At 37.0% G+C, this 16304-nt stretch overlaps 1 protein-coding gene across 1 annotated transcript in view; it reads right to left on the reverse strand.

The window, feature by feature from the left end:
* The window catches only part of LOC121401263 (tubulin monoglycylase TTLL3-like), a 36099-nt gene extending 20585 nt beyond the window's left edge, over positions 1-15514 (reverse strand). The window contains exon 1 of the mRNA XM_041585606.1: positions 15388-15514. Within this exon, the coding sequence (XP_041441540.1) occupies positions 15388-15514 (127 nt within the window). The remainder of the gene's footprint in view (positions 1-15387) is intronic.
* Positions 15515-16304: the final 790 nt, after the last annotated feature.

Here is a 16304-nt window from a genome sequence, read left to right on the forward strand (position 1 = left end):
CGGTGTTGATAACCCGAATGGAAGCGGCTACAAACTGGTAATGGTTGTTGGCCAAAACGTAGGAAGGGTGATGCGGTGGCATATCGGCACATGTAGTATGCGCATCCTTTATGTCCAGGACATCATTAGTTGACCTCTTTCCATTCCCCTGATCACAGACCCTATCTGGGGGGGTTTATTCTATGATACTGCCATTATTTCCCAGCATTTGTCATTGGAAGAATAGGGCAACTTAGGCAACTTCTCCGGGACAAGCCTGGCCTAACAGTATGTGGCAGATATTTAGCCAGTACCAAAACAATGCAGGCAATAGGAAAGTCTGTTTAGTAGGAAAATCAAATACTGTACATGACATAAATATCTGTAACATATGTATAATAGGAGAGGGTGCCACCTTTTCTGGAAAAAAAAATACCGGCCTTCTATATTTTTGCAGGTAGCAACCCTAATAATAGGGAGGCGCCTCCAGCTGTTTAGCACTATAAGCATTGGGGTATTCTCTAGTCAGCCTGGACATTAAAATCAAACAAATGCCAATTCTTACTATCTACTGTGATCATATTGTGAATATTGTGACACCCTCTGCATATCCATTCATACTCATGTAACTGTTGCCTTAGAGTTAACATTAATATGCTTTCAGTATATGCAGACGTGACCTTGTAGAAAATAGTTTGTTTTTTCTGTGTAATCATCCAGCTGGGCAGCCAGTATCAGGGCTACAGGGAGCTGTCTGTAAGCACACCTCCCAACTGTCCCATTTTTCGCAGGACAGTCCAATTTTGACAGCTCAACAGCATTCCCGGATTGTTACTGAAATGTCCTGACTTCTCTTTGATCTCCTGCACTTTATCCCAGCACAAAAAGATACACAAGTTCTAAAAACTGACTTGAGAGAGTCCAGAATATGTGGCAGGTGCGCACTTCTATACATTAGTTACAAATTTAAGATAAGCAAAGAAGCAATTGTAACTATTTAAGATAAGCAGGTCTATGGGAAATTGTATAAGATATAGAGAGAAGCGCACACCCATTGAAGTAAAAAGAGGGTGCTAATTGGTAGGTACTCCTGAGCCTTAGATAGAGATGACAACTTATTAATCCGTTTCTTTAGATAATGAGTTTGAAACGCATATGCGTTAGAAATGTGAGGAACATATGCGCAAATAGGATAATGAATACAGGAGTGACGTGTTCTCTTATATTTCAGACCTTCGGTGGAGGATGCAGCAGCGTTGCTGCGTGACTTTGAATTAATGCTTCATGATGAGGAGTGGATCTAGATACTTTTGTGCACACAGTCGCATTGCTAGAAATGTTATTAAATAGTACTGCAATAATCTAACTTGGCGAATATGTTGGAACGCATTGGTTCCATTTGATGATCCACAATTCATTGCTTGGCCTCTTTACTATCTGGGGAAGCAGAAAGTGACGTTAAGAGCCGAATTTGTGAACGAAGACACACAGCTTGGGGTATAAAACCTTATGGACAGTTAAGGCGCGTTCTGCCTTTTTTGTTTTTTTGTCTATTTGTGCCCTGAGAAGACCCTTAAGTCAGAAACGCTGGGCTCTTTTTGCTTTAGTATTTTTTGTATAATTGTTTGTATTTTCTTTATTTTTTTAATACATTTTTCCTATTTCTTGATATTGGGTGTGCCTATCATTACTTTGAGCATTATTGGGAATTGTGTGACTTGGCAGGCTTAGAATGCTAATTTAGCAACTTTTCAATTGGTCTTCATTATTTATTTGGTATAGATTTTAATTATTTGCCTTCTTCTTCTGACTCTTTCAAATGGGGGTCACTGACCCTCATCTATAAAACAAATACGACAAATGTATGTGTATTGCTACTTTTATTACTTCATCTTCTATTCAGGCCCTCTTATTCACATATCCAGTCTCTTATTAAATCAATTTTGAAACTGTTGGGAGGTATGTGTAAGTTAATAGGTAAAGCATATAGAGACCATCTTGTAGGAGACAAATTCCTTGAGGTACTGAGCCCCCTTTTCTGAAGTGACAGCTGAGAGACTATAAAAAACTTGAGGCTGCAGGGTTAAATCAAAAGTGGTTGCTCATTTCTCTTCACACGTGTTGCAATAAAGACTTATTCTACAAAGCAGCATCAAGTCTCCAAAGGTCCGCTCACAAACTCCAACAATATTTTTGGTCCGGGGGTAAGCAATCACCACCATTGTCCACCGCCATAATTCCCTTCCAGTTGAATGGGAAAGTATGACAGAACAAGGGTGAGGGGCAAGGAGGTGCCACATCTTTTCCTTACTGCCATTTATTTTGCACTTTGCCAAATGACATCAGCATAATCCTAACATGAGGAGTGTCCACTGACATCACAGGTCCATCCTCGCAATGTCACCAACCTGCCCTCCATTGATTCATTGACCCACCACCCGGCTGGAGTAACAGCGGGAAAGATGGAAAATGGTGACACGTTCAACCAAAAAAATAGTTAATAAATACATGATCAATAAATCAAATACACAAAATTAAATGGCATACTCTTTGGAACATTACTCTCGCATCATAACTAAATGTGCTTTTGATGGAATTATTACTATTGTACCTTTCTATTATAATATATATTATGAATTTTCTATTTTTTTTTTAATAGGTGGTCTTTGTGGCGTGAGCTATGGTGTCAACTGATACCAACGTTAAAAAGTATTTATATTATTCATAAGGAAAGACAAAAAAGTGATTAAGGGAAATAATTTTTATTTTAAAAAAGGTATAACAAAGAAAAAAATAGGCATCAAAAGAAATGGTTGGTTGGACTATTCCTTCCTCCAAGACTCATCCCACTAGCCACCTGTTATGGATCAGAGATGGTGTTATCTTCAGATCTCTAAATGTTTTTTCTTTTACTGAGAATCCCATTTCGTAAGGCACTAATCCTGGTGGTCTAGCGCAGCGGGGTCCATACCGCGTTGCTCGCCTGCTCCATCTGGTCCGGTCTCTAGCTGGCAATTCATAAAGCGCAGGCTGGCTGACGTGATTGCGCCATCGTGCTATTGGCGCGAAATTCAAATGTATAAAAGGATTTTTAGTATTAGCTCATTGCCCGTTGTAGGTCAATGAGCTGTTGTTACTGGGAGCTTATTGTTGTGAATCGCTGATTGATCCTTTCGTGTTTGACCCATACCTGCTTGCTTACTACGCTGATCTCTCCAATCCTGAACCTTTGCCAGTCGTCTACTATCTCATGCTGAACCTTCCGATTGATAACCTGGTTTCGACCCGTTGCTGCTGACGATTCCTACTGCTTTTGCTGGCCCGCCTACCTGTTCCTGGTGGCTTCCTATCTTCCAGCATCTTGTAAACAGTCGTGCCCCATTGCCAGCCAGAACTTACGCCTTGCACCTCTCGTTAAGTCCAGGTGGCATCTGAAGTAAGCTGAGGGCTCCTCCGAGGCCAAGGCGCACTTAACTGGTGAAGTACGAGAGAGACCAGGGTGCCTGGCATACTTTCTGGTGTTGGGTGCTGACCGTGACACATTCCAGTATAATTTGCCTAAAAACTGAAAAAACAGAAAGCTTTTAGCACTAAAAATATATATATATATAGTCCATATAGGCTTAAATGAATCATTTTCATTATGTATTCAAAAATGATGTCTCCTATACTCAGATGTAATACCAAAAGTTATACCCAGTGTCCTAGTGTTAAATCTGTGTTATATGCTACAATCTTATTTGTATGTTCCTCACGTAATTACCTTCCTATATTATAAGGTTAGTTGAATATTTACTGTTCTGGATACTATTAAAACGTATTGGCTTACAAATGTCTGTAACTTGTTCAAGTTAAGAGGAACTGCTTAGATTTGTTTGAGCGTTGCAACTAATAGCCATTTCCAAGGCTGAGGCAGAGTGCGGTGGCATAACTACTTGCCTGGGTGCAATTGCAACCCCCTCATCCCCTTGGGCCCGTGTTAAACTTATCAGGGGTGGGACACCAATTTGTCCAATCTGCAAAGACATTCCCATGGGGAAGAGAGCCTGAAAGTAGCAGTACCACACCCATGGCATACTTATATAAATAAACACAGCCAAAAAACATTATGTACTCAGATTATATGCCGAGGTTATATTTATTCTTTAGACATTCATCAGTAATCAAGTTTCTGTCCTTGACTTGCACTTACCTGTTTATATATAAGTTCAAATCCTCCCACATTACAGTTAGGTCATCCTTGTAATCAATCCACCACACGATAGCATGTGTCCTCTACCATTGGTGGAACAATTTTCACATTACTGACGTGTCTTTGGTATGCCAGGTTTTGTATTGTATCTCAAGTAGCCAGGGCTGGAAGTTTTCTCCAAACAGAAAATTGAAACCAAAAAGGTCAAAACTGTTTTTCCTGTACTTCACATTTTCCGAGTGGCCTTCATTGTATGAATGAGGGCTTCTTCATCCCTGGTATAATGATTGGAATCCCAGACTTTGCTCTTTTCCGATTGTACAAAGATACTCTTTGAATTCGTCACTGTGGCACATGTTTTCTTCAGGCAGGTTGGGTGACGATTTGGTGCATTCTAATTTTTCTTTTAGGCGTAATTACATACCATGGGGTGGCGCTGGAAGGATAAAACAATACAATTGTCAGGTTTATGTGCCTGAATCCATTCACTAGTAATCCAGGTGTCGGTATCCAGTGAGTCACTAAATATTCAATCTGCCTTAGCCATCATTAGATTTAGCAAGCGACTACCATAGTTAGAGCCAAAATTACAGAGCCCTTGAACCAATGCAATGTACAGATCAGAGGTTAGAAGAACAGGGCCTTTAGCATATTCATCACTTCACAGATGTAAAAGGCAAATATCATTCTAAAGTGATATCAACCATTATCCGACTATAAACCAAATATGTTACAAGCAACAATGGCACCAATTGTCCAAGGTGTTTATAATGTAATTCTTACTTGTTCAATTAAAAAAGGTCTTATGATATTTATACCAGTTTGTAACATGCTAAAATAAGGCAGAGAGTAGAGTCTTATTTCTGGTTGTACATGAGCCTCTGAGAGTACAAAGCAGTGAAGTCATATCAACATCACGTCATTACCTTATAACAAATAAATAGAATGCAAGATTTTGCACCCTCTACTTACGTATCTAAACTCTCCAGCGTGAAGGCTGAGATGAGAAACCGGAGGAAACTGTGCTTATAGAACCCAGAGTAGTTAAGGTATCTCTATCCGTCTATGAGGAAATGCTGACGGAGATCAAATTGGTTCCATATACAAGAAGTGGCCTCTCTATGTACTTTCACCACCCATTCCCTTTTCCCAAGAAACATATGTCTTTCAGATCAGTTCTGCACGTATCCCTGTAATAACATGTAAAACATGAATCAATCTCTGTTTAAATCAATATTGTAGTAAACCATTCTGTAACACCGTGAAGCAACAAAATCAGCATGCGTTTGGACCAATAACTAAGGTGCTCCTTTGAAACCATATTGGTCCTACATCTCACACATCTAAATTAGGAATTCATTATACATATTTGATTATTGCACAGAAATACCATAATCATAACTGTAATTGGCCATGAGAATGGGAATTATTATGTGCCAAAATGTATGAGATGAGATGAAAACCCCTCATGGATCCTCCCAAACCTCCCTGGCGGGTGAGGTTCCTCACCCTTCTATGGATCATATAGAAATAGCTATTACATATATAAGCCCTTGCATGAGTTTTCTGCATTAGTTACTGATGTTGAGTCATTTAATGTCCTGTGGGGGCACCCACCAGTACCTGAACTTTTGTTTCCCCCTAAACAACAATTGAGTACCCATTCACAGATTCTCTTACCTCTTCCTCTAGAAAATTTCTTTGGTTTTGAAATCCAGATGTTTTTTTCTCCACTATATCTAGCTGTGGGTTCACTCTTCTCAGCTTACATAACATTGGTGGCAGTAATCAACATACTGTGTCTGAATTCTGTATGTGCGCACCATGACTGTAACAATACAAGGGCAGGGATGAGAGACAGTTATACATAATACACATCACACTATTGCAATACACATGTTTATGGAGATATTATTAATGTATACAATAAGTATTATTTACGATAAATATCTGTTCTATGTGATTGTTTAGGCCCTTGTATTCGTAGATTTTATGGGTTTTACACCTTGCTAAATAACTAAAAAATCATGGATTAAGTAACTATAAGAAAATGCATGAATTTGCGCAAAAAACTAATGATTTCGAAAGAAACAAAAACTTCTATGAACATTCATAAATCACCCCATAGAGTTTCACTGTCATTGTTTCCTATAATCAGGACAATTTCTTCTAAATCTAAATTGTTATGAATGGTTTCATCTGACATTACTTACTGCATAACCTGATAGTAGTCATTATGAAATTTTTCTATCAACTATCCCGGCACATATTATGTCGTCTTTCATCCTCATGTGTCAAGTCGTACAGAATGAAACTGGCAAGCCACAAGGCTGTTACTATAAATATCTTCTGGAACAATTCTTGCAGGGCATGATTGTTTATTTTAGCATCTACAGAAAGAACATAACAGGAGGAGAATTAATAAGAAGTGAGAACAATAAACAAATATAGTTGGTTGGAAAACCATGAGATCAGTGACTCCATTTCAAGTCTAATCTTACAGTGTAAAAAATGAACAAGGTGTTACTGTCCAATTATAGTCACTGCAAAAGAAGGGGTCTTGTTTAAATACTACAAAGTAACTCATTTTCTGTTATCAGAGTAGCTGTAGCTATACCAGGTGCGCTGCTTTTCCCTTACCTGACATGCAAAATAGCCGTTTTTCTTCCTTTTCTTTCCGGCTGGGCAATAACTTCATCTTGCAAAGACTTCCCATTGGTTTCTCAAAAACCCATTTTTAGGGATACCACAAGCCGCAGTCATGGTAAAGTCATCTAAATAAGGTAATTTTTTGTTAGAATACTCTATTTAACCAAAGATGACACTAACAATAACTGTGAGAACAAACAGGGCAAATGATTTAGTTTTCTAAAGAAAGATGGAACTTTGAATTATATTCTAAGAGGTGATACTATGGATTTTATTTTCTTTACATATTAATGTTATATAGGCACAATTTATAAGAGATACAGAGAGTTGTCGTTAATATGCACTATAATATACCTTTATGGGAACTTCTATACTGTTACATTAGAGCACATTTTATTTAGGGTGGAACATTATTTCATATGGACAGCTAGTATAGAACAGTGATTTCAGAATCCCTCTTAAAAACATTCTAATGACTAGGTGATAAGTTGAGAGACATCAAGGAGAGGGGAGGGACTAGTCATGGCCTGGGCAATGTTTATATTGAATGTGTGCTCTGTGCCTTTTTCAAATGTTATATAAATACATTTGTGTAAAAGCTAAACCAAAATAACTATTCCATGAAAAAAATGCAATATATAAAATAACCTAGTGTTAAAACAAGGGGCCCCATCCATTTTTTTTACCCATGAACCACATTCACATTAAAACAAGAGTTTTGGAGCAATGCAAAAATGATAAAAGTCCCTGGAGTGTGCCAAATAAGTGATGTGATTTAGTAGCCCCTACGTGGCCTGACAACATACAGGATCCTCTACATGGCAGTACACCTGTTTATATGCAATTTAAATTGCCTCCAAGCCTGGAATTTAAAATAAGTGCCTGTTTCTAGGCCTAACGAGAGAAAACATCCAAAGAGTTGGTGAGCAACTGGTTGCTCATGAAGCACTGTTGTAGATCTACGTTAAGTTAAATAATCTTTGGTTTTTGAAGGATATAAAGCCCATTTAAGACTACCTATACCCAAGGACATAATGACATGATACAGTATTTATGCACACTTACCAATGAATGCTTGTTTTTCATTATCTTACTAAACATGTTAGCAACGAGGGAAGAAAGGTGTGTGGAATTCGCATCACACGACAAACACCATTGCCTTAATACTTTGCACAGACCACTCTAGAATACAAAGAACATATTTAGTTATGCATTTTATAATATATAAAAGTCAAAAAAGATTATAGCAATAAAATATACAAAAAATCTAGGAATTAGAATGCAACAACATCTAGAGAGCCACTGATTGGCCACATTCTGGCTCTATATTCCCACCAGGTCACCTGTGTCCGAAGAAGTTACATTGTGAGTATGACCAGTGACAAGAGGCATCATATCATAGCCTTGTTTTCCTCTTGGAAACCCTATGTAAATAATTTCCACTTCCATTTACTGGAACCGTCTGTTGACTTGGAAATAATGGGTTCCAATCTATGTTAACTGGAAGCCATATGATTCAGATGAAAAGAAGCAGTCCTGCACAGGCAGACTGTAAACGGCAAATATCAAAAATGCAATGCACCAGTATTTATTAATGGGCCAATGTGGAGCATATTGGGTTCTTTTACACTGGTTAAATACTGGGGCCTCCAGTTCAGACATGGATCAAATCATCTAAAACAATGTTGCTGTTATTTTTTGTTGTGCTATTATGAATAAACGGCAAATTTCACTGAGAATGTGAATATATTCACAAAAGTATTTAATAAGCAATTTCATTTTGATCAGCTACTGCGAGATAGAAATGAAAGATCTAATTGGTTGCTTGGGTCATTTGTAAGTCACTGCAGTTGGCTCACCTTGCTTGGGCGTGCACTCTGCAAAAGTGATTGGTTATCTGATCCTCTTTCAGAAGATGGAGTTCAATTCTTTGCGTGTCAGGATGAGGTTGGGTTGTATGTATTAACGACTTATAATCTAAAAAGAAAAATAATACAAAGTTTATTCATGGAAGGCAAGTACCTCAAATGATTAGTAAACTTCTGGAGCATATTATTACTTCATTTTACCACAGAAGAAATAACAACTGGCTAGTAACTGCTAGTTATGCTGCTACATACTCTGTAATTAAGTTGCACTAAGTATGTAGCTTGCTAACTTGCTTGGCTCCTCTCCACCAGTCACATCATGCATTTTAACTGAATAGTAAATGTACGGTGGCATTTATATTTTGTATCATAGAAAGAAATATGTTTAGCTATAGGAAAGTGCAAGTTCATTGGACACTTTCTGGTTGAACAATGACAATGGTGTGATAAAAAGAAAGCTATAATATTAAACATTAACAATATTTATCTTAATGCTCAATTAAATTGGCCAATATCCATGAGTGGTTAGATTAAGATACCCACACATTTCTTACATAGATCTTTGTATTGTACAAACATAAATATGAATTTACCTTATGTCCATATGCTTGGGTCACGAAATACAGGTTTTCTTGGGACCAGCATCTATCAAGTAAAAACATTGCATTAGTATCATTATCACAGTTTATTAGATGCTCAGAAAGTTTCCACTAGTAGCAGATTCTGCCCATATTTTCCCAGGGCACATTAGGGAATATAATATTTATCTCTATAATATTAAGGCTTAAGACGTAGAGTATCAACGTGTTAACAAAACCATGTTTTTTGGTGTCATGTGCCTAAGAAAAAGTATTCCTTATAAATTCTGGCCTACGGATATGTTTACGTGGAATATTTTCAGATCAGAAAGTCACTGGAAGATAAAGTTGGATGCAAACTTTCATGCAGATTTGTCGCCTATTCCATGAGGTTTTATCCTCTACTTCTACTTCATCAACTTTGTGCTCAGAAACCCCAGGCAGAGACATTATATCTAGATGTGGGAGCACTAGGTTCATTTTTATCGATTAACAATTCAATATCTCTAAAAATCCTTGAAGAGATGTTTTTTTTAAGCAGACTTACTGAAGGTGGGGGCAATTTTCTTCACCATCCTCTACTTAATAGGCCTCTCTCGAAGTCATTGGGATCTTTAAAGTCAGTCCAGAAAACTTTTCTTTTTCTGTGTGGGATATTTAAAGAGAAACGCATTAGAGATTCCAAATACAGTAATTTCTTAAAGGTGGCTATACAGAATAAATTGCTTGCATGGGATCATGTTGTCTTCTGTGTGATATTAAGGGACCTTAAGGGTATATAAAAGAAACAAATTCATAAGTCTTGGGGTTTGGAAATAGCTAGTAGTGGAAGAACAAATATAGTTTGTATAACAACCAATACTAAATGTTGTACTTGTTGCATATTGGGCAGATATCAGGGATAAATGGAACATCTCTTCCATCTACCTATTTCCTTATGAGTTGGCTATCAGCATATCTACTCACAGCAATACACCTGGTTTTTTATATCATTTGTAAAAATGGCCATTACAGGTATATTCAGAATTTCTATGTTACTTTAGTGTGATTGTGTCATGTTAGACCAGGTGCTCCTTCCAGCCAATTCATGCTCCTCACAACAGGACACATGAAGAGCAGAATGTGGCTTATCTGTTATCCTCCTAGTGTTCTTTAACTTTTCTATGTAAAGTCATTATAGCCTTGGGGAAGTCAGGCACCAAACTAAGATCATTTACAATTGTAGGAGATGGACTCTCTGTGCAATGTCATTTTTAGTTTTTTTCTCCTAATATATTATATTCAAACATAGGCTAAAAGAATTCCTGGTGCTGGAATACTTACCAAACTTGATGTTTTAACTGGTCTTGAAGCATCTCTTCTGTCTGATACACCATTCGTCACAAGTACCAATTTATCCCGTTCAGGTGAAACTGCATGTGCAAAAGAGATATAACATACATATATTATATTCAGATGAGAGTGATGGAATAATGAATAATATTTTAACAAACCACAAAGAGTACAAGAATGAAGATGGCAATTTACTACAAATTCCCAGACTGGAAAAATTACAGAAAAAACCATAACTATTTATGAAGCCCACAATGATAACACAGACAGTTCTTTTGAAATAATCTTTAGAACATCATGTACTTAGACATATACAGGGGCAAATCTATTTAGAAAGTGTTAACAAATAACAACAAATTTTCACAGTTGATAAAGGTGAAGATTAGAAGATGAACACATTTATTCATCTAAATCATGTTCTGCCACTAATATGAAAGAAGTGTTGGACTATAAGGTTAAAGATGGGACATGGAGTAGTAACAAGTACCAACTAGTTCATTTCTGTAACAGGTAGAAAGTGTTCAGCCAATCAGAAGATAGCATTTAGCATTTAACTAATTACCATTAGGCTTCTTAGCAGTTTTTCTTGTACTCTCTAGATTTGTTAGCCGCCTTTCTTTTCCTATGAGCTTAGTAGTAGTTTCTCTTTTCTCTTAGCCTTCAACAGTTGTTTCTCTTTCGCTATTAACTCATTACTCGTTTCTATTTCACTATTAGCTTCAACAGTTTGTTCTCTTTCGCTATTAACTTCATTAACTGTGTTTCTTTTCACTATTAGCTTCAATAGTTGTTTCTCTTTCACTATTAACTTCATAACTCGTTTCTCTTCACTATTAGCTCAATAGTTGTTTCTCTTTCGCTATTAACTTCATAACTCGTTTCTTTTCACTATTAGCTTCAAAAGGTTGTTTTTCTAGTGATTCCTGTTTGATCTGTAGATTAAAATAGCGCAAGAATAAGAGATTCACAAAAGTAAGAAAATGTAAAGTAAATGCTACAGTTCCGACACGTAGGCCCATAACCCACTGTGCAATGTAGAAATATGTCTAATTTTATAGGAAAACCAAAGATTCATGAGCAACCAATGTCCACTCTTGTATAACTGTGTATATACAGGTATTGGACTGGTTATCCACAATTGCTCGGGACTTGAGTTTTCTGGATAACAGATCTTACTGTAATTTGGATCGTTCATACCTTTAGTCTACTAGAAAATTGTGTAAACATTAAATGAACCAATAGGCTGGTATTTCTTCTTAGTGGGATCAAGTACATGGAACTAATTTATTATGGAGAAGAAAAGGAAACATTTTTTAAAAATTTGGAATTATTTGGATAAAATGTAGTTTAGGGAGATGGCCTCTCTATAATTTTGGAACTTTCCGGATAACGGTTGCCAGATAACAGATCCTGTACCTATATATATATATATATAATATATATATATATATATTATAATATATATATATATATATATATATATATTAATAGTATAAATATATGTATTATATATGTAAATAAAGGTATTTGGTCAGCAATACTACATGTGCCTTTTCATAACAGCAGTGTAGGTAAGTTTATATATATATATACACACCTTTTTTATTTAAACAAGAAGAGGTAAAAAAGGAGGAAAGAGGATTCGGTCTGCACTGAAGATACGTTAAAAACTCCACATACCTTAAACGTCCATTATATGATTAGTCAGTATGAGGAAAGTTGCTAAAGTAAATCTGTACTATGAAAGGAAGGCAGTCTAAGAATTAAAAGAATGTTCTGTTTAATTCTACAAATATCTCCTGCCTACCTCAATTTCTTCAAAGCTTGTCATTAGGGTTTCTGCTTTAAAGAAAAGAAAATATATATTTATCAGTTTATAGGTTAAAACGCTTCATTTGCAGCTAAAGAATATGCTAATACTGGGTATTTAACATAGCTCTTTGCCAAATTATCCCTAATTAATATGGGCAAGTGTAGTGATGGGCGAATTATTATTCGGCAGGCGGAAATTGGGCGTCAGCAATTTGTTTTTCCTAAAAAACGGACGCGGCGTAAAAAACGAACGCCGCGGTCGTTTCGCGAATTTTTCACCGTTTCGCAATTTCGCAAATTTTTGCGCGAAAACGGCGCAAATTCGCCATCACTAGCCAGTGGTGTAGAAAAATTGAATTAATAACCAGTCAGAGGCAGGACTAGACCATCCCAGTTCAGAAAAAACTATATTGTAGGACCTTTACCACCCATGATATTGCGATATACCAACATGTAATGTATACATTGGAGCAAAGATCAAAGCGAGAAGGTAATCACTGATTCTTTGCTTAACAGACATGAAATGCTACATATTGTATAACACTGAACAACATATCCAACTGTAGGCCATATTAAAGTCATGTTCATTTGCTACATTCTCCACAATTATGTGGCCAATATGGAGTGGTGCCAATGACAAATACATGAATCAAATTTATATAGGGACTTTTTATTTTTAATTATCGTAATAAACAATATGACTATAATTACTAACTATAGGGAAATCTGCACCTGTGCACAAAAAATAGCAGCACGTCAGTGACTATATTTGTTTCTGCCAGCTACAAGTACAACAATGAAGCCAAAAGTGCTATGGATACGGCAGCACAATGACAAATTCTGTGTGTGGTAAATAAACAATAGTGGGTTTTATCAACGTATAATTAATTTTTGCCATTAAGAATTGTTTGATTGTGATGAATTGGAGGGTTTAAGATGCACATTTAATTTTTTTTTTTTTTTTTTACAGGAATATTTTATATTCTTAAAAGATAATTTAGCTAATATTAATGCAGAATAACTGAGTTAGCATTTCTATAAAAGGTAAATAATATTTGTGAAATTTGATAAATTGTTACTGCAGATGTTTACGAACTTTTGAGACTTTTATGTGAGCTGTTCTTTAACTTAACAACATATTGCATTTTAATTATATATAATTTGGAAATGCTTACTTTTACGAAATGGAAAGCAATAAGAAATACATTTCAACAGTCTTTTCTTAAAGTGTTATTGATAGGAATGTAGAGTTTTGATTTTGTTATTTGATTTTGTTATTTGATTTTGTTATTTGATTTCTGTAAGCGAAGAAAAAAACATGTTATAAATAGCATACATATATAATAATACACAAGAACCAATAAATATCCTGTAATGATATCCTTATAACAGTGCTATGTGATGTCATTTTGTAATAGAGGTTAGTGGATGTAATTTGTCGCATGACTCACAGGAAATGATTATTTGATAAATAAATATCCCCTGTTGCAAATATTGAAGATTATTCGAACTACCTCAGAGTTCATGCTGAACTCTCGCGAACTTATAATTTCCTTGTTTTTACAAGGGTACATTTATTCACTATATGATATCACTATATATCACAATCTGTGTTCATACTAATGTATTATATTTATATATTTCTCTTGCTCTTAATATCATGTTAGTAATTTTAATATACCTCACTCTCTGTCTGATGCTATACTGCAGTTGGCTGGAAAATTCAAATGAAATTGATCTGTTTCCTGTACTACATGTACAGAAAGCTTAGGTGCATTATACGATCGGATATGAGAAGCAACTCAGCTATTGACTTAATATGGTCCATTGAATTAGATTCATTGTTTTAATCAGAGCTTAAGTGATGTCATTGTATGTAAATCAGAGCAGCTTAGTGATGTATATTCTAGGTTTCATGATACGTAATAAATAAAGTATCCCTGTTGCAAATATAGATATTAGAACTCATCTTCAGAGTTCATGGCCTGAATGCCTCGCTACTTATAATATCCTTATATTTTACACAGGGGCTACTTTATTCATATAAAAGGGTAGGATTCATAGTACACTTTCTACTTGAGAATTATATAACTTATTTTATCTATATTTTATCTTAATATGAAGTTTTAGTAGTTTTAATATACCACATGACCTCTGCTCTGATGCTTACTCAGCTGGCTGGAAAACAAATGACAAATGGAATTCTGTATTCTGTGCTACATGTACAAGAAGCTTAGGGTCCATTAGCATCACAATGTATATGATGACATCACAATGGCACCATTGTGAGGTCATTACATTGTTGATGAACTCACAATGGTACCCATGGCAACCATTGTGATGACTCACAATGCGTAACCCATGGCAACATTACCGTGATGACTCTACAATGGTACCCGATGGCAACCATTATGATGACTCCACCAATGGGTAACCCATGGCAACCTATTGTGATGACCTAATGGTTGGTAAAGCACAGGATTTTTGATACTCACCGTTAAATTGTTTCTGCTGTAGTCGATAGGGGGACCACAGGGACCTTAGGGGTTAGCTCCATCCTCCAGGAACGCAGGAACACTTATGAAAATCATTCAGGGGGCGTGTCTGGATAGCCAGCTTAACACCACACACTTACTTATTCATCCAGTTTGTACCAAAGGATAGCTGCTATAATAACTTCATAAAACCAATAAGCCGAATGGCAGAACAGGTAAAAAACAGAAGAATATTTCCATTTAGACCAACGGTGGTCAACCATTCTCAAGGGGCGGGAAAGCCCTGTGTCCCCCTATCAGGCTACAGAGAAACAGATTTAACGGTGAGTATGAAAAATACTGTTTTCTCTGTCAATCTCTTGGGGAGACACAGGGGACATTAGGGGACTAACAAAAGCAGCCCCAGACAAACGGTGGGAATTGAGGAATTAAACTGAGTTGAAAAAGAGATGACACCTTTACTGCACTATGGAGTGCAGTACTTTGCGGGCCAAACTCTGCCTCCGCTGAGGAGTACGTGGTCAGATTGTAGAATTTTGAGAATGTATGAACAGGAAAACACAGGTGCCGCTCTGCAGATCTGCTCAATGAGGCCAGAGTTGCCGCCATGCCCAGGAAGCTCCGACTGCTCTCGTCAAATGAGCTCGTATATTCAGGGGTGGGAACCTTCCCTTTGGATAAGTAGGCTTGCCGTATTGTCTCTTTGATCCATCTTACCAGTGTTGCTTAGAAGCTGCTGGCTTTTTTTAGGGGCCCGCTGGTAGTATAAACAAGGATGTAGAATGCCGAAATGGTTTTGAGAGTTCCACATACCAACAAAGTGCTCTGACGACATCTAATTTGTGTAGTCTGCGCTCTTTGTCGTTCTTGGATCAGGGCATAAGGTTGGCACTACTATTTCTTTGATTGATGTGAATTGAGATACCACCTTTGGTAGGAAGGAGGGTAGTGTTCTGAGTACGCGTTTGTCCTTGTGGAAAATGATGTCAGCGGTTCTTCAGAAGACAGAGGCTGAGTCTGCATACTCGTCTGGTTGAGGATATGTCATCAGGAAAAGCACTTTCTTAGTCAGAGTGATTTCAGAAATGGGATCCCATTGGTTCAAACGGTGGATCAAGGAAGCGCTTTGAGTACTAGGTTTAAGTCCCACCCTGGGGACTGGGGATCGGAACGGAGGTTTTTAGATGTCTGTACTCCCTTGCAGAAATTGTACCGTATGGATTCTTCTAGTGCCAGGTCCTTGTTGAAAGAGGCTACAGATAAGGGCTCGATATCTGTACTTTAAGAAAGCTGAAGCTTGGGGGGCGGAGTTTTGCCCTTAGCCAACTTTAATGGACGCATAGGAGAAAGAGCTCCGTGGACGAGGGAGTACAGATCCTCAATGGGGGCGAATCTAAGC

The sequence above is a fragment of the Xenopus laevis genome, chromosome 3L, assembly GCF_017654675.1.
Source record: "Xenopus laevis strain J_2021 chromosome 3L, Xenopus_laevis_v10.1, whole genome shotgun sequence".
NCBI lineage: Eukaryota > Metazoa > Chordata > Amphibia > Anura > Pipidae > Xenopus > Xenopus laevis.